Source organism: Amphiura filiformis, chromosome 11 (assembly GCF_039555335.1).
Source record: "Amphiura filiformis chromosome 11, Afil_fr2py, whole genome shotgun sequence".
In the NCBI taxonomy this organism is placed as follows: domain Eukaryota; kingdom Metazoa; phylum Echinodermata; class Ophiuroidea; order Amphilepidida; family Amphiuridae; genus Amphiura; species Amphiura filiformis.
Genome location: NC_092638.1, coordinates 57,353,192 through 57,379,617, shown reverse-complemented (window position 1 = coordinate 57,379,617; position 26,426 = coordinate 57,353,192). Strand labels below are relative to the sequence as shown.

The following is a 26,426-nucleotide window of genomic DNA, read 5'->3' as shown; positions in this document are numbered from 1 at the left end:
CAGAATGCAATTCGATAGGTCTGATGTGCTCTCATGTCCCACAAAAAAAATGCTGTCGAAACGCTCAAAACGCTCATTCCAGTTCCCTTAAGTCGACTTATGTTTAATGGCAATATAATGATGTTTCACAATTGTGGTAGATCAATTTTCTATCTATTGATTACATGAAATCCTTCATGGACCTGTTTTCAACAACATTATTATCACACTCACGTGAAAATCCAATGGTGGTTAGTACAACGATATCGACCCTGGGGTCAAAATTTGGACTGACAAGAGCAACCGCTGGCAGCGCATCGTATTATGAATCGCGAGAATTTATGATCACGTGTCATTATTTTAAATCGTCTGAAATACCACGTGACTAATAGAAGTTTATGAGTAACTTTGTATCTTGACTCAGTTCTCTGGTTCACTATTTCCATTCAGACTTAGTTCTTCTGATTCTTGAACCATTAACTGATATTCTCCCCACACTGATTCCACAATAAACGTGTAAGCCGCCACCCATGCATCAGTGGCTTTCGGTGACAACTCATCTCCGAGAAACTCTCTCATAGTCATGATTAAGATGGGTCCGAGTTGCTGCAAGAATAATGATTAAAAAACGGTGGTAACTGATAAAGGTGTGTGTATATTAAAACATCTACAACGAACAGGTTGACCAAGAAAAACAAAAGTAGCCTGCAAGAAGTCTCTCAGTTGAAATAAAAGATTTCGTCGGATACTTTCCCAACATTTGCCATGTTGTTTGCATGCTTAATAATTACCTACCGTGGGTGCTTTATCCTTGCAGTGGATAAGTTGGATACTGCATTTTCGAGTCAGGAAAATCCGTGCGACTCGCAAAGCAGCCGAATTCGGAAAGCATGGTCAACATACACTGAATTATTTTGGAATTAACGAAAAGGGGATTTATGCTTTAGCTATAGAAAGCTGCATATCAATTTTTAATGGTGATCATCGTTGACCGTATTGCCCTGCACCGTATGGGGTTAGCTAACGGTGCAGCGCAATGCGGTCGACGATGATCACCATTAAAAATTGATATGCCGCGTTCTATATGATAGCTAAAGCATAAATCCCCTTTTCGTTAAAATAGTTGCAACATGAATTTACCAAAAGACGAATACGGATTCGGCTGTCTGCCAAACCCATAACGTTATGCATTTCACACTCTCAACTAGACGATGTTCGCATCGACCTGACGTAGTCTTCGTTTCAAAATTCAAAGACTTTATTCAGGAGTTACCAAAATGGTCTGTTTTACCCACCTCAAAATTCAGCTTGGATACATTGTTTCCCTTGTGTGATCTTGCCAAGTTTTTCAGCATTTCTACAAAGACTTCTGGACTATCCAAATTTTCAATGAGATTATTGACGGATGATACGACTCGTAAAGCGTGTGCTTTTAACTTGGGACTCTTTATTAAGGTTTCTAGCTCCTCTATTTCTTTCATGCCACGGAAAAGTTGCTGTAATTCGGGATGTGCTGTGAATAAACTGGGTAGAAAAAGGTATAGAGAAGTTTAGACATCAGACATATCTAAACATCTCAAAAATAGTAACTGACCCCCTTAAATAATGACCATTATTCAAAAACGGGTAATTGTATTACAAATCTGTAAAATACGTTGGAAGCAGAATTTATTTCCGCACATTTTGACACCTCATTTGTAGCAATTGACTAAATATTGACGTCACAGCGTATATTTAAATCAATGTAGCCCAAGATTTGAAAGTTGCAGTAAATTCTATTGATTTTGCATTCAGTGTAATGGAAGGAAATCTGTGTAATGATATCTGAGTGTTTTTGTATTGTAAAAAGTTGTATGTAAGTGCAACTTTCAAATCTGGACCTCACTACATTAAATTGACCGGTGTTTTATTGTTTTCTGGGCTATCGTATCAAATGAGGTGTCAAAATGCGTAGAAATAAATTCTGCTTCTGACGCATTTTACAGATTTGAAATACAATAGACCCTTTCTGAATAATGGCCATTATTTAAGGGGGGTTACTTACTTTTTTTTGAGATGTTTATTTGCAGTTTATACGAGGAATGGCATTCTGATATCAAATAATTTGATTTCTTGAAATTCACGATATACAAGCGTAATACACATTTTATGGCAAATGATTAAAAATTGATATTTTTGAAATTTAACAATCCTCGAAGGAAATTGTATAAATCGAATGAAATGTTCTTAAAGTGTATGTAGCTGGGATGAAAAGCCGTCCATCATATTATGAAAATGTTGACCTTTCTTATTGAAGATCCCCTCAAAAACCTAAAACAAAAAAGTAGGTCTTTTTGGGAAAAAATGTACATCTTCAATATGAAAGGTCAACATTTTCAATTGATGGACGATTTTTCATCCCAGCTACATACATTTTATGTACATATCATTAGATTATAAAGTTTATTTCGAGGACTATTAGATATTAAAAATATAAACAATTAAAAATTTGTATTATATAACGAATTTCAAACATCGAAATTATTTGATATCAAAATATTTATTTCAACACATGATAGACTACAAATTGCTTTTATGGCGAGATGCTTGAGAGGCTCTACTACCTCCATGCTCTAACCATGCTAACTACAAATCATTATTACTACGTCAATAAACTTTGTGTAAACAAATTGAGTTAAGGGTAGACGAGGTATTGTTGGTCGAAGCAACCTAAAAATCGATTTTTATCATCTAGATCAATATATTATTGGCAAATAACACCTTGATGTTTTTCAAAAGTTCGTTCTACAAATCGTATACTTTGCAAACTTGCTTAATTTATTGTTGTTAATGAGTTATGTACGTTTTACAAAAGTGTTGTTGTTTCAGTCCTCTTTACAACGTAACTCAAGAACTGCAGCACCTATAAAAGTATATCTGTGATATTTTAATTCTTCTACACACTCGCTATGAAATGAGCAATGCAATTTTTGCCAAAGCTCACTACCCTTCGTAAGATGCTGTGAACTACCAAATCACAACAGTTAAAAATAATTAATAACCTTAATGTTGTGATTCCTGGGAGTCGAACGTAGTCATGAGCTTTAATGGAAGCTATATTAAAACGATAAGCCATAAATATTTAGAACATAAATATGTTATTTTCGTCGATTTGGAAATGTAGGGTAAGTTGTTAGGGTAGTCAATGGTAGACGAAACAAATTGGAATGGAAAATCAAATTTGGCGATTTTCTCAAAAACTGCTAATTTTTTTGCAGAAATCTGTCGTGCTATAATTGAAGACCGAATTAAAAAGACTAGTTTGCGTATATGACGTCCTGTCAACCGGACCAAAAATGCTGTACTGCGCAGGTCAGCAACCAATCACGTCGCGCCTTTGCCCCGACATCAGACGCAAACTAGTCTTTTTAATTCTGTCTTCAATTTAATAGAGGTTATCCGTGTTCTATAAGCTGCATATCCTATCAACGACTGCTATACCTTGTTTAGGACTTTCAAAAGAAATACCTGCATGTGCAACAATGAATGTTTCAAAATAGCCCGCCAAAGTCATGCAGGTAACTCCGAGGTCGTGTATTGAATTGGTTTGAATGAGGAATACTACGGGAACTAGTGCCTTTTGTTAGAAGTCACGCATGAGTAAAGTGGATAACCTCTATAAAGATGGATTCCTTGCATCATTTCCTTTCTGAGCAATGCAAAACAATGTCTAAATTTCCCTCTTTAAGGGAAGGCATTGCGAATAGAGATTATCTCTAATACCATAACAAATTACGCATACTTGTGAGTTGATTAAAAGCGGAATAAGCGAAATTGCCCAATAACTACTGCAGTCTGCGGAAATGGTTCAATTGAAGGTTGTCAACAGCGTACTGAAAATTGATGGTGCTAAAAAGTGACGCTGAATGTGCAATGCAACATGTTGCACACATTTTAATGTTATCATTATAAGAAAACTCGAAATGTAAATAAGAGTATCTTGAGAGCTGTGAATTACTAGAAACAATTAGGTTTTATACTCTGCAACTGTAATAATTTGAGATAGTTTGCACATAGAAAGTGTAACCAACGTTAATTTCTTACTTTTTAAATAAAGACACAGAAAATTTTAACTTGACATCCTTGTTCCATACGCCTTTCCAAGTATTTCTCAAAAGATCTTTCTGTTGTTCTGTGAATCTGCTGTCTTCGGTTTCTAAAAATCAAGAAAAAACGCATAATTTGTCATTAAAACCAGAAACATACGAAATTAAATGAGTCCAACCTGTTTCCGAAGGCACTGGTAATAATTAAAGATTAAAAACGGAACACTAGGATCCACAACATGCGCATCTATCAGCACACAGTTCTTTAATCCCAATACATTTGTACATTCATTGAATGACCTTTGAAACTTTGGGTACAAAACTCATACTCTGCAACATGAGATCAAATTTTGCACTATGATTGTTTAAATTGAGGTTATTGGACTATGCCATTGAGATGAGGCTAGTGTGGTCCATAGTGTAAAGGTTAATCGATTTGAACTTATCATATATGCAATAAGGTCGTATGTGCTTTGTTATTACTTTACACTTAAGGCTGTCTTGCATTCAACAGTGTGTGGATGCCTAAGGACAGTTCACGCGTGAATATCAAAGGCATTTTACACGTCACATTTTAGAACATCTAAATTGCGCGTAACGTTAGTATCTCGATCGAGGCACGAACCATGAAAAATAGAATGTTGTAATCACGGTCGATTTTTTAATCTGATTCTTGTCAGTTTTCATGCATTTTGCATGTTAAGAAGGAAAAAAATGAGTTTCTGGTTTTTTTTTCGAACCTGAACATCAGATATCTATGCTCTTGTTTCAAAACATGGTCATCCACTACAAGAGTTCTTTCAGTGGCGTAGCCAGCGGTGTCAGGTTTGCCAATGTGATGGTAATATACACAAATACGGGTAATAGTTTGAAACTAAATAGTTTGAAACAATTATTCGAGTATGTATAAAATCTGTATCTTGGACATATCCTAACAGTAACATGGGGTGGGGATAGTTAGGGATGACGGGAATGTCCCGGGATTTGAGTGATTTTGCTGACCTAATTCTATGAAAGAAAAACTCTGCGCCAGATCGTAAGACATTATAAGTCCTATTATATTTAAGCATGTTCAGCACCAGTATCAACGTGATCAAAGGAAACACTCAAGCCTGGTAATGGTATGAAGCCTTAGGTGCTGTTTGGTATCAAATTTGAGTTTACCCACTTGAAGCTTAAACTATATATCTACAAGGTGAAAAGTGAGTTCTGTATATAAAAGTGAACCTAAAAGTGTACCTTCAACATGCTCAAAATAGTCTAGTATTGTTAAGGCGGACGGAGGGGAGCATGAGCAGTATTTTGCACAAAAAAATTGAGATAAAATAAGCTGACACACAAGTGGAATGGTATGGGTTCTATAAATATGATAAAGGAGATCCCACGGCTTATTGAATCACATGATAATTATAAGGGGCGTCATGTTTTGGGGAGGGGGAATACACCCCAAACTTTCGTTTTGATAAATTATTGACCTGAACTCAAGAACCACAGGACCTGGATAAATACAATTATTAATTTCCTTGACTCATTTCTCATAAGATCAATGTATTGATATTAAGAAGTGCACTCATTAGGAAACGAATTTGGAGAAAACCTTCCGTTAATAAAATACTATGCTGAGCCACCAGCCTGGGTGGCTCACGCTCCAGTAAAATTTCAGATGATTGAGCTCAGTAATACATCAAAGAATGTCTTCCAATTCATGAAAACAAATAGATAATCAGCTTATCAGATTAAAAGCTTAGAGGGAAGGTCTTGCTGCTCAGCGAGTGTTTGTAATTATCAGAAGGTTTTCTCCAAATTCATTCTCTAATGTGCAGGTTTTTTTTTAGTTATATGGCTAAAACTGGAATGGTTGTTGCCATCCTACTCACCTTTATCATGTTTATGTCACATTTGACTTGGTTTAAAGGAGATTAAAGGTTCTCATTGGACGATAGAGAAGTTCTGATGGAGGATATGAACTAACTCTAAATGAACCTGATCAGCTACATTTATAATAGTTTATACATGTTCGCTATTTAAGATTAGTTTGAAGACATGTAAGAAACTCGCGCAACTTGTTTTTTGTTAAAACTCCCACCCTTCCCCGGCGTAAATATCGAACCGTCTCGAGAAAACTTGTGCAACTCGTTTAAGCACCTGTTCACGCCCATGGGCAAGTCTCATTCGTTTATTGTTACGATTTTAACTTCTGTCTACTTTCGAATTGATACAAAATTAGGGGTAATATGCCATGGTCTCAAATTCTTAAAGTCATAATATACATGACGGCAAAAAGTGATACATATTTTAAATTTGGGGTATATTAAATGTCTCTGCGTTGGGAATTTATAACAATATGGCCACGGGCATCAGTAGTTTCAATTTTGGTAAATGTCATGCATGTCATTATAGAAAAAGATCTTTGCTAAAATACAATCATCGTCGTTTGTTCTGATATTTGAAATTAATGTTTAATCAAAAACACGATACTGGGTGACTACACAGTAGAACGGGATCCGCAAAAACGTTTCAAGCGACCTCCACGCATCCATAATAGAAAGTGTCTACAAGGTACATGTATACTCGAATCCGCATCCACGAAATGATCTCGTAGTGAGCGAGTTTCTCGTTTAGGGCCGGGCACTGCTACTGTCGTTATATTGTATTGCTGGTCGAAGCAGCCAAAATATCTATTTTACATTATCTTAAAGGAGTATTTCGTGATCCTAGCATCCTCTTTTTATGACATTTTCAGTACATATCCACGAAAAAAGCATATTCCCAAAATTTCAGTTGATTCCGATATTGCGTTTGCGAGTTATGCATGAGTATGTGTATTACACTGCTCCATAGACAATACGTTGTAATTTCGTTCTGGTGCACCAGAACGAAATTCAAATTTCACGATATCTTTGCTAAACGAATTAATCTGCAAGAAATATTTTTTGAGAAAGGTGGGGGATGAGGCTGTGGATCACGAAATGCCCTTTTAATCAATATATTATTGAAAAATAACACTTTGATGTTTTACAAAAGTTCATTCTACAAAGCATATACTTTGAAAACATGCTTGATATGTATTACAAAAGTGTTGTTGTTTCATCCCTTTTTACAACATAACTCAAGAACCACAGGATCTACGGTATATCTGTGAATGTGATATTTCAATTCTTCTACACACTCGCTATGAAATGATCAATGCAATTTTTGCCAAAGTTCACTACCATTCGCAAGATGCTGTGAACTACCAAATCGCAACAGTTTAAAATAGTTGCTAACCCTAAGTCCATTACTACCCACTTGAGTTCCTACAACAAAATGAATACATTATTTTAAAACCATGTTTTCTGACACATTCGCATTTGTATAAAATCAAGCAGTGGATTTGTGAGAGATCGTGGAAGTAGGTTTAGCAGCGCGTGAGTGAAAGTTTAAACAAACATAAGTTAAGCTTATTTTATACTCGATCGCTTTTGCCAAAAAGTGAATCTCACGGATGCTCAGAGTGTAAAAATAGTGTCATTTCTGCAGACTCGGTTTGCGCGCAATTCGCGTTTCTAAAAAAGCGAACGAGTATTAATTCAGCTTTAGTCTCTCGTGGATTTGCGAGGAAGTTGCGAAACCGTGGACAAAATAGAGTTCACTATAGGGCAGTTTGTTCTGTTTGTTACATTGTATACAATCAATTACCGCAATGCCGCTCTGTATGGATTTGGGTCCATTTTGGGATTAGTTTACAAGTGCCATGCACACACAACAATCTTGCGGGAAGCCTTTTCTTTCCTGTCAAATAAAGATTTTAAATTCAAATTCAAAGTAAGAGAGTAGAGAGCGATTCCTATAAAAGCTTGAGTTGGAGTTCATCAGCGGTGACGAGCTATTCCTGGCGCTGCCACTTTTTAGACCGACCAGCAATTTTAACCATAAAGATGCCCAAAAGTTTCAATAATTTCAAAGTTCAGAGTTCACATCAACCTTAAACTATTGTATGACAAAAACTGCATAGAACATATAGAATGATTCCCATTCTCGTATCCAGAGCTAATTGGGCAGTGATATGAGAGACTTTGACGGATCAAACATTGTTGTTGACAGAATTAACATTCATGATCTCTTGCCTACCCAAAACTAAACATACTTTGTATTGAAGAAGATCGCATTGCACTTTTTGTTTGGGTGAATGTCATCATGATCCAGTCTTAATAACTGAATGCTATCCGATTTATACCACTAAACTGTCTGGCATTAGAGTATCGACTCTATATACAACATTTTATTCACATAATTCGTGCCTGAAGATGTTGATGCTACACACAATGTAGATGTTTGAAAATATGCCGTGTAAAGTGCCTTTAACATTCACGTACTTTGTATCCTTAGGCTTTCAAATAATAAGTTGGATTGCTTAACCGCTTAGGTTAGGTGATATTGGGTATCTACTATGCCTTTGGATATGGGTTGTTGCCTTTATATAGTGTTTAAACCCAACGAGTATTGCCTTTTAATATTACCAAATGGTTTTGTATTCTATTTAGATGCATTCCTGTTTTGGTAAAAGTTAAACTTTAGATTCAGAAATAATGGGTTCTTCGTATTTAGTTCAAATCAAACCACGAGTTGCAGTTCCATTATGAAGCAAGAGGGACTTTTTCGACTACTAATATTATATTGGTTGATTATTCTGCTTAAAAGAGGAAATTGGACTGGATCGAGTGGAACTTGAAAACAATACAATCAAACTTATCTCCTCAAAATGCATCGTTCCTCGTAAATTGGATTCATTGTCCAGAATTGTAGCTATCTATTCTTTCGTATGTCAAATAGCTTAATTTTCAAATTGTTACTTACTAGTATATAACCTGTCTCGCATTTTAATAAGGGGTTGAAAGCAGAAGGAATTTCCTGCAATTTTTTTCAAAATTTAGTAAGAAATAAAGATTTTAATTAAAACATATCACGAGGTTTCCTTTAACTCGCCACTTTATTTGCTGTTCCGTGGTTTGGGAGATGAAAGTGTAATAAAATTGAGAAAATACCCTTACATCCGACATTTGTTAACACAGCGATTGAATTACTACACCAGAAGACATACACGAAGGATATTGCACATCAGACAATCCGAGGCGAAACGCTGAGCAAATTAATACTTTTCATGCTTGTGTTGTTGATTTCAAAAGCGCTGCAACGCATTTATGATCTCTATAAAGCCACAACTGTCTCTTCGTAACAATAAATATCTACAATGATTAAATGTATTTAAGTAATTACAAAATAGAAGTCAATGATTATTGATGATTGATGTTGATGACAATTATAAAAAGGTGATTTTCAGCATGTTTGAGCAGCAACTCATTGCCACAAACACTGGCAAAGACACCATTGAACATTATAGAGCACATGAGACGATCACCATTGATTTTGCTGTCCAAACAAGAACTGGGTCTAGACTTACAGATACTTTTCGAAGATAAAACGAACAGGTTTGCCACCTCAACCTATTTATTTTTCATTTAGTAATAATGTTAAACTTGTTTCTGCTGCGAATTTTTTGTTATCATGAAATGAAAGGAATAACTCATATTGTACTCAAAAATACAAGATGTCAGTTATATTCCGACCTGAAACTGTCAGACAATATTTTAAACATTAATAATATAACAGACTCGCAACAAACCCAAATTGTGAAAAAAATCACTCCGGGCAGATTTTTGACTATTTCTCCATTTACGATCCTGGCCAAAAGTGTCTGCTTTTGACATGGGACATTTGTATAAAATCAAGCAGTGGATTTGTGAGAGATATACTCGTGGAAGTGGAAGTGTTAGTAGCGCTTGAATGAAAGCTTATTACAAACATAAGTTAAGCTTAATTTATACTCGATCGCTTTTGCAAAAAATTGAATCGCACGGATGCTCAGTGTGTAAAAATAGCGTCATTTCTGCAGACTGAGTTTGCGCGCGATTCGCGTTTCTGAAAAAAGCAAACAAGTACTATAGATTTAAGCTTTAGTCTACGTGGATTGCGAGTAAGTTGCGGAACCGCCGTGGACAAATGGAGTTCACTATAGGGCAGTTTGTTCTGTTGTTACATTGTATACAATCAATTACCGCAATGCCGCTCTGTATGGATTTGGGTCCATTTTGGGATTAGTTTACAAGTGCCATGCACACACAACAATCTTGCGGGAAGCCTTTTCTTTCCTGTCAAATAAAGATTTTAAATTCAAATTCAAAGTGAGAGAGTAGAGAGCGATTTGTATAAAAGCTTGAGTTGGAGTTCATCAGCGGTGACGAGCTATTCCTGGCGCTGCCACTGTTTAGACCGACCAGCAATTTTAACCATAAAGATGCCCGAAAGTTTCCACAATTCCAGGACTCATCAGCTTATACCAACCTTAAACTACTGTATTGGTATGGCAAACATATTCATCCATTGATTTCCAATCTCGTATTCAGAGTCAGTTATACAGTGATATGAAAGACTTTGATGGATCAGGGATATGAAAAAACGTTGTTTCATATCCATGGATGGATTAAACATTGTTGTTGACAGACTTAACATTTCATGATCTCTTGCCTACCCAAAACTAAACATACTTTGTAATGAAGAAGATCGCAATGCACTTTTTGTTTGGGTGAATGTCATCATGATCCAGTCTTAATAACTGAATGCTATCCGAATTTATACCACTAAACTGTCTGGCATTAATAAGAGAATCGACTCTGTATACAACATTTTATTCACATAATTCGTGCCTGAAGATGTTGATGCTACACACAATGTAGATGTATGAAAACATGCCGTGTAAAGTGCCTTTAACATTCACATACGTTGTATCCTTAGGCTTTCAAATAATAAGTTGGGTTACTTAACCGCTTAGATTAGGTGATATTGGGTATCTACTATGGCCGTTGGATATGGGTTGTTGCCCTTGATATAGTGTTTAAACCCAACGAGTATTACCTTTTAATATTACCAAATGGTTTTGTATTCCATTTAGATCCTGTTTTGGTAAAAGTTAAACTTTAGATTGAGAAATAATGAGTTCTTCGTATTTAGTTCAAATCAAACTACGAGTAAATTGCAGTTCCATTATGAAGAGACCTTTTCGACTACCAGTATTATTATGTTGGCTGATTATTCTGCCTAAAAGAGGAAATTGGGCTAGATCGAGTGGAACTTGAACAATAATACAATCAGGATTACCTCCTCAAAATGCATCGTTCCTCGTAAATTGGATTCATTGTCCAGAATTGTAACTTATTTCCTTTCGCATATCAAACAGCTTCTGTTGGTATTTTCAAATTGTTACTAACTAGTATAGAACCTGTCTCGCATTTTAATAAGGGTTGAAAGCAGGAGGAATTTCCTGCAAATTTGTTCAAACTTCAGTAAAAATAAAGATTTTAATTAAAACATATCACGAGGTTTCCTTTAACTCACCACTTTATTTGCTGTTTCGTGGTTTGGGAGATGAAAGTGTAATAAAATTGAGAAAATACCCTTACATCCGACATTTGTTAACACATGGATTGAATTACTGTACCAGAAGACATACACGAAGGATATTGCACATCAGACAATCCGAGGCGAAACGCTGAGCAAATTAATACTTTTCATGCTTGTGTTGTTGATCTCAAAAGCGTTGCAAAGCATTTATGATCTTTATTAAGCCACAACTGTCTCCTCGTGACACTAAATATCTACAATGGTTAAATGTATTCAAGTAATTACAAAATAGAATTCAATGATTCTTGTTGATTGATGTTATTGAACAGTATAAAGAGGTGACTTTCAGCACGTTTTAGCCGACACTAATTACTGTAAATACTGGCAAAGAAACCATTGAGCATTAGAAAGCACATGAGACGATCACCATTGATTTTACTGTCCAAACAAGGACTGAGTCTAGACTTACAGATATTTATAACGAACAGGTTTGCACCCTCAACCTATTTATTTTATTTTCATTTAGTAATCATGTTAAACTAGTTTCTGCTGCGAACGTGTATTGGGATAAATCATACTCATTCACTAAAAGTGTTGGAAAATACAAGCAAAATATAAATCCATCAACCCGCGAGAAAAATGAACGCGTCCGAAAGAACAGCGAGTAGTACGCGGAGTACGCGCCCGTGCATATATACACAATTAATGCATGATTTGGATCTTTCTGACGCTTGCTCTGATTGGTTCTTGCTATCTAAGAGAGTATGAATACTCCTTTCAAATGCATTGCGCGTATACAATTCTAAGATTTTCTGAAGATTCCCCATCGTGTCCGTAAGTTCCATTTAGGGCATTGCTGTCGTTAAATCCATTACTACCCACTTGAGTTCCTATATACAACAAAATGGACACATTTTAAAACCATGTTTTCTGACACACGCATTTGTATGGATTCAAAATCAAGCAGTGGATTTTGAGAGGTAAACTCGTGGAAGTATGTTTGGTACCGCTTGAGTGAAAGCTTAAACAAACTTAAGTTTAGCTCAATTTATACTCGATCGCTTTTGTACAAAAGTGTATAGCAAGCATGCTCGGTGTGTAAAAATAGTGTCGTTTTTACAGGTTGAGTTTGCGCGCGATCCGCTTTTCTACAAAAGCGAACGAGTATAAATTCAGCTTTAGTCTCACGTGGATTGCGAGTAAGTTGCGGAACCGTGGACAAATAGAGTTCACTAAAAGGGCAGTTTGTTCTGTTGTTACATTGTTTACAATCAACTACCGAAAACCTGCTCTGTATGGATTTGAATCCATTTTGGGATTAGTTTACAAGTGCCATGCACACACAACAATCTTGCGGGAAGCCTTTTCTTTCCTGTCAAATAAAGATTTTAAATTCAAATTCAAAGTGAGAGAGTAGAGAGCGATTTGTATAAAAGCTTGAGTTGGAGTTCATCAGCGGTGACGAGCTATTCCTGGCGCTGCCACTGTTTAGACCGACCAGCAATTTTAACCATAAAGATGCCCGAAAGTTTCCACAATTCCAGGACTCATCAGCTCATACCAACCTTAAACTACTGTATGGCAAACAAATTCATCCATTGATTTCCAATCTCGTATTCAGACTGCCAGTTATACAGTGATATGAAAGACTTTGATGGATCAGGGATATGAAAAAACGTTGTTTCATATCCATGGATGGATTAAACATTGTTGTTGACAGACTTAACATTTCATGATCTCTTGCCTACCCAAAACTAAACATACTTTGTAATGAAGAAGATCGCAATGCACTTTTTGTTTGGGTGAATGTCATCATGATCCAGTCTTAATAACTGAATGCTATTCGAATTTATACCACTAAACTGTCTGGCATTAATAAGAGTATCGACTTTGTATACAACATTTTATTCACATAATTCGTGCCTGAAGATGTTGATGCTACACACAATGTAGATGTTTGAAAACATGCCGTGTAAAGTGCCTTTAACATTCACATACGTTGTATCCTTAGGCTTTCAAATAATAAGTTGGATTGCTTAACCGCTTAGGTTAGGTGATATTGGGTATCTACTATGGCCTTTGGATATGGGTTGTTGCCTTTATATAGTGTTTAAACCCAACGAGTATTGCCTTTTAATATTACCAAATGGTTTTGTATTCCATTTAGATGCATTTCTGTTTTAGTAAAAAGTTAAACTTTAGATTGAGAAATAATGAGTTCTTCGTATTTAGTTCAAATCAAGCCACGAGTTGCAGTTCCATTATGAAGCAAGAGGGACTTTTTCGACTACTAGTATTATATTGGCTGATTATTCTGCCTAAAAGAGGAAATTGGACTGGATCGAGTGAAACTTGAAAATAATACAATTAAAATGATCTCCCCAAAATGCATCGTTCCTCGTAAATTGGATTCATTGTCCAGAATTGTAGCTATCTGTTCTTTCGTATGTCAAACAGCTTCTGTTGGTATTTTCAAATTGTTACTAACTATAGAATTACCTGTCTCGCATTTAATAAGGGGTTGAAAGCAGGAGGAATTTCCTGCAAATTTGTTCAAACTTAAGTAAAAAAATAAAGATTTTAATTAAAACATATCACGAGGTTTCCTTTAACTCGCCACTTTATTTGCTGTTTCGTGGTTTGGGAGATGAAAGTGTAATAAAATTGAGAAAATACCCTTACATCCGACATTTGTTAACACAGCGATTGAATTACTGTACCAGAAGACACACACGAAGGATATTGCACATCAGACAATCCGAGGCGATACTCTGAGCAAATTAATACTTTTCATGCTTGTGTTGTTGATTTCAAAAGCGTTGCAACGCATTTATGATCTTTATTAAGCCACAACTGTCTCTTCGTGACAATAAATATCTACAATGATTAAATGTATTCAAGTAAATACAAAATAGAATTCAGTGATTCTTGATGAAAATTATAAAAAGGTGATTTTCAGCATGTTTTAGCTTAACTCATTGCCATAAACACTGGCATAGCAAAGACACCATTGAACATTAGAGTGCACATGGGACGATCACCATTGATTTTGCTGTCCAAACAAGGAATGGGTCTAGACTCACAGATACTTTTCGAAGATAAAACGAACAGGTTTGCCACCTCAACCTATTTATTTTTTCATTATAATGTTAAACTTGTTTCTGCTGCGAACATGTAATGATGTATTCGGATAAATCATACTAACTGCTAACTAACTCCGCTGTGGAAGATTTTATAAGTATCTTCCACAGGGGAAATGTGAATTAAAAAATACAATTAGCATAATAACCTATGGAACTCACTCTTCCTCAAGAATGTGTATGAAATTCTAATGGATATGTCAATAATCTGTTAATTCATTTGAAAACCATTCTCCCTCTGTGGAAGGGCTTTCTTATGGGTAGACTATAGGTATTGTTGGTCGAAGCAGCCAAAAAAGTGAATCGCACGGATGCTCAATGTGTAAAAATAGCGTCATTTCTGCAGACTGAGTTTGCGCGCGATTCGCGTTTCTGAAAAAAAAAAGCAAACAAGTACTATAGATTTAAGCTTTAGTCTACGTGGATTGCGAGTAAGTTGCGGAACCGCCGTGGACAAATGGAGTTCACTAAAGGGCAGTATGTTCGGTTGTTATATTATAATACAATCAACTACCGAAATGCTGCTCTGTATGGATTTGGGTTCATTTCGGAATTAGTTTACAAGTCCCATGCACACAATCTTAGGGGAAGCGTTTTCTTTCCTGTCAAATAAAGATTTTAAATTCAAATTTAAAGTAAGAGACTAGAATGCGATTTGTATAAAAGTTGGAGTTGGAGTTCATCAGCGGTGACGAGCTATTCCTGGCGCTGCCACTGTTTTGGCCGCCCAGCAATTTTAACCATAAAGATGCCCAAAAGTTTTCATATTTCTATGCATATCAACCTTAAACTATTGTATGGCAAAAATGCATCAATGATTCCCATTCTCGTGTTCAGACCCAATTATGCAGTGATATAAGAGACGGATCAAACATTGTTGTTGACAGACTTAACATTTCATGATCTCTTGCCTACCCAAAACTAAACATACTTTGTATTGAAGAAGATCGCAATGCACTTTTTGTTTGGGTGAATGTCATCATGATCCAGTCTTAATAACTGAATGCTATCCGACTTTATACCACTAAACTGTCTGGCATTAATAAGAGTATCGACTCTGTATACAACATTTTATTCACATAATTCGTGCCTTAAGATGTTGATGCTACACGCAATGTAGATGTTTGAAAACATGCCGTGTAAAATGCCTTTAACATTCACGTACGTTGCATCCTTAGGCTTTCAAATAATAAGTTGGATTGCTTAACCGCTTAGGTTAGGTGATATTGGGTATCTACTATGGCCTTTGGATATGGGTTGTTGCCTTTATATAGTGTTTAAACCCAACGAGTATTGCCTTTTAATATTACCAAATGGTTTTGTATTCCATTTAGATGCATTCCTGTTTTGGTAAAATGTTAAACTTTAGATTGAGAAATAATGAGTTCTCATGATTTAGTTCAAATCAAGCCACGAGTTGCAGTTCCATTATGAAGCAAGAGGGCCCTTTTCGACTACTAGTATTATATTGGCTGATTATTCTGCTTAAAAGAGGAAATTGGACTGGATCGAGTGGAACTTGAAAACAATACAATCAAACTTATCTCCTCAAAATGCATCGTTCGTCGTAAATTGGATTCATTGTCCAGAATAACTTACTTTCGTATGTCAAACAGCTTCTGTTGGTATTTTCAAATTGTTGCTTACCATAGAATTACCTGTCTCGCATTTAATAAGGGGCTGGAAGCAGGAGTAATTTCCTGCAAATTTGTTCAAACTAGGTAAGAAATAAAGATTTTAATCAAACCATATCACGAGGTTTCCTTTAACTCGCCACTTTATTTGCTGTTTCGTGGTTTGGGAGATGAAAGTGTAATAAAATTGAGAAAATACCCTTACATCCGACATTTGTTAACACAGCGATTGAATTACTGCACCAGAAGACATACACGAAGGATATTGCACATCAGACAATCCGAGGCGAAACTCTAAGCAAATTAATACGTTCCATGCTTGTGTTGTTGATTGCAAAAGCGTTGCAATGCATTTATGATCTTTATTAAGCCACAACTGTCTCTTCGTGACAATAAATATCTACAATGATTAAATGTATTCAAGTAATTACAAAATAGAATTCAGTGATTCTTGATGATTGATGTTGATGAAAATAATAAAAAGGTGATTTTCAGCATGTTTTAGCCGCAACTCATTGCTGTAACACTGGCAAAGACACCATTGAACATTAGAGAGCACATGAGACGATCACCATTGATTTTGCTGTCCAAACAAGGACTGGGTCTAGACTTACAGATACTTATTGAAGATAAAACGAACAGGTTTGCCACCTCAACCTATTTTTTCATTTGAAGACCTGAGAGCAAGATGACCGTAAGTCAATTTGGCCCCTCAACATGTATATACTAAAGTTACGTATAGTTTCTTAGGGTTTTATAATGTTTAATACATGTTCCAGGGTGAAAAGATCATGAAAGGTTGTAAAAGATTTGTTTTGGCCCCTGAATATGTATAAAACATTAACAAACTATACGAAACTATACGAAACTTTAGTGTATACATGTTTAGGGGCCATGAGGACTTACGGTCTTCTTGCGCTCAGGTCTTAGTAATAATGTTAAACTTGTTTCTGCTGCGAACATGTATGGGATAATGCGTACTCTCTGCTCCTGTGGAAGATTTTACAGAGGGAGTGTGAATTTAATATGAAATTAGCATAATAACCAACTCTATTTAAAACTCACTCTCCCTCTGTGAAAGATTCGGGTTGACTCTTTCTCAGCAGGTGTATGAAATTTTAATGGATATGCCAATAATCTGTTAATTTGATTTGAAAATCATTCTCCCTCTGTGGAAGGCTTTTCTTAAGGGTAGACTAAGAATTTGTTGGTCGAAGCAGCCAACAACAACAAAAATCGATTTTCATTATCTAAATCAATATATTATTGAAAGATAACACTTTGACGTTTTGCAAAGTTCATTTTACAAATCATACTTTGAAAGCTTGATTTATTGTTGTGAACGTGTTACAAAAGTGTTGTTCTTTCATCCCTCTTTACAACATAACTCAAGAACCACATGACCTAAAAAGCATATTTGTAATAATTATTTGAATTCTTGTACACACTCACTATGAAATGATCAATGCATTTTTGTCAAAAGCTCACTACCATTCATAAGATGCTGTGAACAACCAAATCGCAACAGTTTAAAATAGCTACAAACCTTAAAGCTTCCACAAGGGTATGGTAGATTAACTAATGAAAAGCTCATTTCGCTCTTCATCCAATCATATTAAATGTGTACAAATGGAGAACAATTCCTAACCACAAAAAGTGTTGGTGATGCTAGCCTGATTTAATGTCATTAGAATTATATACCATTTCTGCAATACCTCTTTTTTGGCTCAAAACCATGACCATTCGTATACCTTCGTATAGTTTCTTTGATATTTGCACTTGCTCTTATTTCTGAACTAATAATGAGGTCAATCAATCTGAGCTTATTATTTGCAAGCCTGAGGAAACTTAATCATGAATGTTAAAGGCACTCTACACGGCATGTCATGAAACATTTACATTGTGTGTAGCAACAACATCTTCAGGCACAAACCACGTCAACCATTAGAATAAAATGTTGTACACAGAGTCGATTCTTCAATACCTGATACGTATATACAGATCATGATGACATGGATATCCAATAAAAAGTGCATTGAGACCAGCTTCATTTACCATGTTTACTAAGTATTACCATTTCGCTGTGACAGTGAAGAAATCATGGCATGTTGCTTCTGTCAACATCTTTGCAATAAAACGTGTGAAGATGTAAAACTGTGAAATACATCAGTTTCAATTGGTGTACATAGAGTGATGCATCGATCTGAACGTGACACCAATCATTCTAATGAAAGCTTTATTACACGCAATTTAGGTTAATTTATCCAAAAGGTGGTTATTCATCATCATTATCACCAGCATCATCATCAGCCGTATTCAGTCCACTGCAGGGCGAAAGCCTTCCCAAGTTGGCACCATAAATTCCTGTCATTTGCTTTTGCCAACCTCCTGATCCCTATGAAACTTGATATATCATCCCTCCATCTGACTTTCTGTTTGCCTTGGTGTCTTGAGCCCAGCCAAGGCAAGGCCTCCATTCTGTGACATTCTTTGTCCATCTATTATCTGTTGATCTTGCAAGATGGGCAGCCCAATGCCACTTCTTCAGCTTTATTGTGTGGATTATGTCCGTAACTTCTGTTTGGCTCCTGATCCATGCCACTGTTTTCCTGTCCCTTTTGGTGAAGCCCAGCATGCATCTTTCCATGCTATGCTGTGCAGTTTTCAGTTTCTGCTTCCTCCTCATAGTAAGTGACCATATTTCAGCTCCGTAGGTCATGGCTAGTAGTACACATTGGTTGAAAACCTTTCGTTTCAGCGGTTGATAAAGCGTCACATTCAGGCAGCCTGCGATGGTCGAAAATTCATTCTTGTCTATGAAGAGAACATCTTTAATGAAATTTTCAGCTACAAACAGAACATATACAGGGTGTTCCCCCCAAAACAGAACCCTCATTGCGCCCCCTTTTTCTCCTATTTCAGAAAAATTGATCAACTATATGTTGATATACAGAACCCTGTAATCGTTAGCTTTAATAAACCGAAAAAAGTATTTTAATCGGGTCACAATTTTTGAAGATATGCTCTTTTAAAGAAATGTACCAGTTTTTCACTCGGAGTCCACGGAGGAGGTTTGGCTATTTCAAAGATAGAAAACGAGTACACATACCATACATGAATATCAAACATTCCTGAATGATAACTTTAAAAATAACTTTATTTTGGGAATGGGCTTTACCGGTGGGCTTATGAGCTATGGATTGAACTGCATTCATTTGTGGGTAAAATGGATGTTGTATGGGAATTCTTTTGCTATACATAACAATTACTTATTTTGTTCTTGGTTATTTCTGTTTGTTTTATTATGTTTCTTACTTTGTTGTTTCTTGCTTTGTTTTTATTTACAACATAATTCATTTCTCTTTGGGGGATAAAGGTAGCCCTACAAAGGGCTGTAATGGTTGTCTTCGGTTCTTCTGAAGTGAGTTTACTGTGCTGCTCCGTCCTCTACCTGGTTGCCTCCTTGGCGAATACAGGTTTCAGCCCCGGTCCTCATTGCATCAATTACATTGCGTACCATTCTTGTGTGCCGGGTACTTGCGAACGTATGCAGCAGTAATACGTTTGCGAAGATCTTGGTTAGCTGGTGTTCCTCGCTCATGATCATCATCATGCTCATAGACATTGCCCCAAAGGAAAAAATCAAGTGGTGTGAGGTCTGGTGATCTTGCAGGCCACTCCACAGTATGACCATAGACCCTAGAAAAAAGGGTCTGTGGTATGACCCATCCCCAACCACTCTGTTTGCTATCCGTGGATAGAACTGATAGAGTGAAAAGTACATTTCTTTAAAAGAGCATATCTTCAAAAGTTGTGAGCTGATTGAAATCATTGTTTTGGTTTATTAACACTAACGATTAAAGGATTCTTTACATATCAAAATATATTTGAACGACTTTTCGGAAATAGGATAATAAAGGGGCAATGAGAGTTCTGGCTGGCTAGAGTTTTTTTAGGACACCCTGCATAAAATTATCATTTGATTTTTATAGCATCCATCCTCTTACTTATTCCTGACTGTACATTGTACTTGTTATTCACTGTAACTTATTTTTCGTATGAGTATTAAAAGGTTGACAGTTAGTACTAAATGAAACTGGGTCGCATCTAATTATCTTGCTTGAAGTAAGGACTTCAAGAATTGTCAAAGCGTCTCTCTACATTGATTCATGATCTTTTAAAAGTCATAGATGTTATTTTCGTAGCCGCTTTATATAACCACAAGTCCACAATCTCAGTATATGATTGTATAGGTACATGTACATGTAGTATAAGTTCACTGGTTCATACAATATAGCGACTTTTGTAAGCATTGATTTTGCTGTTCAAACAATGTCTGGTCTAGATACCTTTCGAAGATAAAACGAGCAGGCTTGCCACCTCAACCAATTTTATAGTAATAATCATGTTAACTTCCTTTTTCAGGTTGACAATGTTTATTGGATTATTCGAGTAGAAACCCATGTACCCCTATGCCATGGAAGACATAACCTGTATCTTCCACAAAGGGGGTGATTTTCAAATGGGGTTCCTGATAGATGACTCCATTTGAAATCTACACCCCCTGTGTGTGAAAGTAAAGTCATGTCTTCCATAAGGGGTGTATGGATTTCAAATAGAATAGCCCATTTCCTCTTTATCCAATCACTAAAGTATACAATCCAGAGAAGAATTATTCGTATTTATTATTTATTTATTTATTTATTTATTTATTTATTTATTTATTTATTTATTTATTTATTTATAACCATGGTAACACAAACATCTGGGTGATGCTTACAATCTAACCTGAGTTAGAGGAATTGCAGGAAAATTATGTTTCCAAAACTTAGAAGCGAAGAATAACCATTTCTGTATGGTAAACCTCTTTCATAACCACCGTGGCAGTTTTGTATATCTTTGTACTTTCTTTAATATTTGCTGTTGCTCTTATTTCTGAACCAATAATGAGTTCAATCAATCTGAACTTATTATTTACAAGCCTGAGGAAACTTAATCATGAATGTTAAAGGCACTTTACACGGCATGTCATGAAACATTTACATTGTGTGTAGCAATAACATCTTCAGGCACGGAACCATGAGCATGATGAGAATTAATGTTGTATACAGAGTCGATTCTCCAATACCTTAAGTGTCAGACGGATGTTTTGTATAAAATAATACTGATATAAATTCGTATACACAGATCACGATGACATTCAACAAAAACGTACATTGAGACCATCTTCATTGCTATGTATTTCAATCTAGCTGTGACTGTTTAGAAATCATGGCATGTTGCTTCTGTCAACATCTTTGCAATGAAACGTGCGAAGATGTATAAACTTCGATATACATCATTGACATTGGTATACATACGTAGAGTGATGCATCGATCTGAACGTGACACCAATCATGCTAATGAAAGCTTTATTACACGCAATTTAGGTTAATTTATCCAAAAGGTGGTTATTCATCATCATTATCACCATCATCATCATCAGCCGTATTAAGTCCACTGCAGGGCGAAAGCCTTCCCAAGTTGGCACCATAAATTCCTGTCATTTGCTTTTGCCAACCGTCTGATCCCTATGAAACTTGATATATCATCCCCCCATCTGACTTTCTATCTGCCTTGGTATCTTGAGCCCAGCCAAGGCAAGGCCTCCATTCTGTGACATTCTTTTTCCATCTATTATCTGTTGATCTTGCAAGATGGGCAGCCCAATGCCACTTCTTCAGCTTTTTTGTGTGGATTATGTCCGTAACTTCTGTTTGGCTCCTGATCCATGCTACTGTTTTCCTGTCCCTTTTTTTATTTACAACATAAGTCATTTCTCTTTTGGGGATAAAGGTAAAAAGGGCTGTAATGGTTGTCTTCGGTTCTTCTGAAGTGAGTTTATTGTGCTGCTCTGTCCTCTACCTGGTTGCCTCCTTGGCGAATACAGGTTTCAGCCCTGGTCCTCATTGCATTAATTACATTGCGTACCATTCTTGTGTGCCGGGTACTTGCGAAAGTATGCAGCAGTAATACGTTTGCGAAGATCTTGGTTAGCTGGTGTTCCTCGCTCATGGTCATCATCATAGACATTGCCCCAAAGGAAAAATTCAAGTGGTGTGAGGTCTGGTGATCTTGCAGGCCACTCCACAGTATGACCATAGACCCTAGAAAAAAGGGTCTGTGGTATGACCCATCCCAACCACTCTGTTTGCTATCCGTGGATAGAGTGAAAAATTGGTACATTTCTTTAAAAGAGCATATCTTCAAAAGTTGTGAGCTGATTGAAATAATTGTTTTGGTTTATTAACGCTAACGATTAAAGGATTCTTTACATATCAAAATATATTTGATCGACGTTTCGGAAATAGGATAATAAAGGGGCAATGAGAGTTCTGGCTGGCTAGAGTTTTTTTAGGACACCCTGCATAAAATTATCATTTGATTTTTACAGCATCCATCCTCTTACTTATTCCTGACTGTACATTGTACTTGTTATTCACTGTAACTTATTTTTCGTATGAGTATTAAGGGAAGGGGTATGAACGTTTGGACAGTATTTATTGTGGGATATTAGAGCACATCAGACATATCGAATTGCATTCTGAATACGAAGAATGTCCTTCTGATATCAAATAATTTTGATTTTTGAAATTCGCAATGTAATACACATTTTATGGCAAATCATTAAAATTTATATTTTTGATATTTAACAGTACTCAAGTAAACTTTATAAATCTGATGATTTATACTTGAAGTGTATGTAGGTGGGATGAAAAGTCAACGATCAATTGAAAAATTTGACCTTTTGTATTGAAGATATGGATTTTTTTTCCCAAAACACCAAAAAAAATTAGGGCTTTTTGGGACAAAAATCCATATCTTCAATATGAAAGGTCAAAATTTTCAATTGACGTCGGCTTTTCCTCCCAGCTACATACACTTTAAGAATATATCATTAGATTTATAAAATTTACTTCGAGGACTGTTATATATCAAAAATTTGAAAAATATCAATTTTTTATAATTTGTCATAACATTTGTATTATATCGTGATTTTCAAAAAATGAAAATTATTTGATATCAGATATACATGCTTCGTATTCAGAATGCAATTCGATAGGTCTGAGATGCTCTCATGTCCCCTAAAAATACTGTCGAAACGACATAAACGCTCATTCTAGATCCCTTAAAAGGTTGACAGTTTGTACTAAATGAAACTGGGTCGCATCTAATTATCTTGCTTCAAGTATTAAAGGACTTCAATAATTGTCAAAGCGTCTCTCTACATTGATTCATGATCTTTAAAAGTCATAGATGTTATTTTCGTAGCCGCTTTATATAACCACAAGTCCACAATCTCAGTATATGATTGTATAGGTACATGTACATGTAGTATAAGTTCACTGGTTCATACAATATAGCGACTTTTGTAAGCATTGATTTTGCTGTTCAAACAATGTCTGGTCTAGATACCTTTCGAAGATAAAACGAGCAGGCTTGCCACCTCAACCAATTTTATAGTAATAATCATGTTAACTTCCTTTTTCAGGTTGACAATGTTTATTGGATTATTCGAGTAGAAACCCATGTACCCATATGCCATGGAAGACATAACCTGTATCTTCCACAAAGGGGTTATTTTCAAATGGGGTTCCTGAAAAGATGACTCCATTTGAAATCTACACCACCTGTGTGTGAAAGTAAAATCATGTCTTCCATAGGGGGTGTATGGATTTCAAATAGAATAGCCCATATCCTCTTTATCCAGTCACTTAAAGTGTACAGAGGAGAATTATTCGTGTCAAACAAAACGTGTGGGTGATGCTTAGAGGAATTGCAGAAAAATCAAATATTTTTCCAATAATTATTTTGTTCTGAGCCTGTTGTCTTGTTTTGCTACTGAGTTCTATTTGAACTTGCCTTCAGTCTTTGACTTGAATTTGTTTTTAAACTACAGCATGTAGTTTTCGTTGTTTGCTTTTATATTTAGTTTTCTGTCCCTGAAGAAGAGCAGTTTATCTGCTCGAAACGGTTGGTTTTTGTCTGTTTTGTTTTGTTTGTCACTTCCAGTCTACTCTTGTACTGTCACTTCTGTGGGCTCTTGAATTGGCAATTTTTGACCATCGAACTTTGCCTGTTTTTGTGCCTACATTGGTTGTTTGGTTTATCGTGTCTGTTTATGTGCACAGTGATGTTCATCACTTGTTCTAGTGTACTTTTGTATTCCCATTGATCCATGTTGTTTTCGCAGGTTTAGCACTTCTGTGAGTCTTGGAAGGCTGGTAATTTTTGGCTATCGAACTTTACCTACTTCTAAATGCCTAGGTACATTTGCTGTTTTTGCCCCCCCCCCCCTGCCTATTGTCTAGTCTGTATTTTACTTGTTTCCCCCGCGTCAAGTTGGTGTACATTGCTCTTTTTATTTCTAGTTGTTGATAGTCAAGGTATCCTCTTGTAATGTATTAATTGATCCTTGATGTGTTTTGTGTTCTCGTCCGTTGGATTCACCATTACCCACTTTTCATGTAACTTAGAAGCGAAGAATGACCATTTCTGGTAAACCTCTTTCATAACCATCGTGGCAGTTTTGTATGTCTTCGTACTTTCTTTAATATTTGCTGTTGCTCTTATTTCTGAACCAATAATGAGTTCAATCAATCTGAACTTATTATTTACAAGCCTGAGGAAACTTAATCATGAATGTTAAAGGCACTTTAGGGACGCACCATTAGATATTATCGGGGGGGGCTAGGGAGTTTGGGTCAGGCAGAATTTTTTTTTTGGCCGCTGAAGACGGCAAAAAAATTTTTTCGCTGCCTTTGGAGGCAAAATTTTTTTGTTTCGCCGCCTTCGGCGGCGAAGTTGTCTTTTTTCAATTTTAATGTATACCTTTATACAGAGCTGGGTAGGGAAAAAAAATTTTTTTTTGCTCATCAGTGAGGCAAAACTTTTTTTTACTCATCAGTGAAGCAAAACTTTTTTTTTCAAAAAACTCCCTAGCCCCCCCGATAATATCTAATGGTGCGTCCCTTACACGGCATGTCATGAAACATTTACATTGTGTGTAGCAATAACATCTTCAGGCACGGAACCATGAGCATGGTGAGAATTAATGTTGTATACAGAGTCGATTCTCCAATACCTTAAGTGTCAGACGGATGTTTTGTATAAATACTGATATAAATTCGTATACACAGATCATGATGACATTCAACAAAAAAGTACATTGAGACCATCTTCATTGCTATGTATTTCAATCTAGCTGTGACTGTTTAGAAATCATGGCATGTTGCTTCTGTCAACATCTTTGCAATGAAACGTGCGAAGATGTATACACTTCGACAATTGGTATACATACGTAGAGTGATGCATCGATCTCGGACGTGACATCCATTGAAATGAACATGATGAAAGCTTATGCGAATTCAGTTCCCAACAAAAAACAAAACACTAGAAAACAACTGTCCCATCAGGACCTAAGTGTATCTCTGTACGGATAAATAAACAAAGTCCCAGATAAAACCAATTTTATTGTGCTTCAAACAACACATCAATTACCTGATTATAGAGCTAGCTGTGATCATTCTGAAATTGTTTCACCAAATTGCTTTTCATTTACACACATTATGATTGTTATTTTCTTTAGCCCTTGTTTGCAGTGACGTAGCGTGGGTCATTGTATGGGGATGGGGAACCGACCATGATTGGGGGGAGGGGCACCGGATCTGGTTTGGAGCACAAGCCGGTTTTCGGATATTTTCTTATGGGAGTTTCTAAATTTTGCAATCGATTGGGGGCGGGGGGCATGCCCCCGTGCCCCTATGACACTATGCCACTGTTTGTTTGATCCTTTGATATGGGACGCATTAATTTGTTTTATTCCTAAGCAATCACATCAAGAGATTTAATTTACTCCTGAAACGTAAATGACCAGACAAAACCAGAACATTACTTACCTATAGTCTCCATATTGCTACAGATATCTAATCCACGTTTATTCCTATGAATAACCAATATAATAGCTCCAATTATCACTTCCAAGTAGGACACTTGCACGAAAGTCGAATTTCAAAAACAAGATCGTTCCCAATAGAGAGTTTAAACTCGTTACCACAACTGATGTTCTACGTGTTAAATTCCATAGTGGGAGAGTAGTGAGTTTATAATTT

The 26,426-nt window shown here is 36.2% G+C and overlaps 1 protein-coding gene across 1 annotated transcript; it reads right to left on the bottom strand.

The window, feature by feature from the left end:
• Nucleotides 1–26,426, bottom strand: LOC140164062 (globin-1-like). Its single transcript, XM_072187323.1, has 4 exons — nt 26,214–26,426; nt 4,063–4,174; nt 1,275–1,503; nt 1–585 (listed from the first exon to the last, which is right to left on the bottom strand). The coding sequence occupies exons 1-4, from the start codon at nt 26,224–26,226 to the stop codon at nt 400–402; spliced, it is 540 nt and encodes a 179-aa protein (XP_072043424.1). The 5' UTR covers nt 26,227–26,426; the 3' UTR covers nt 1–399.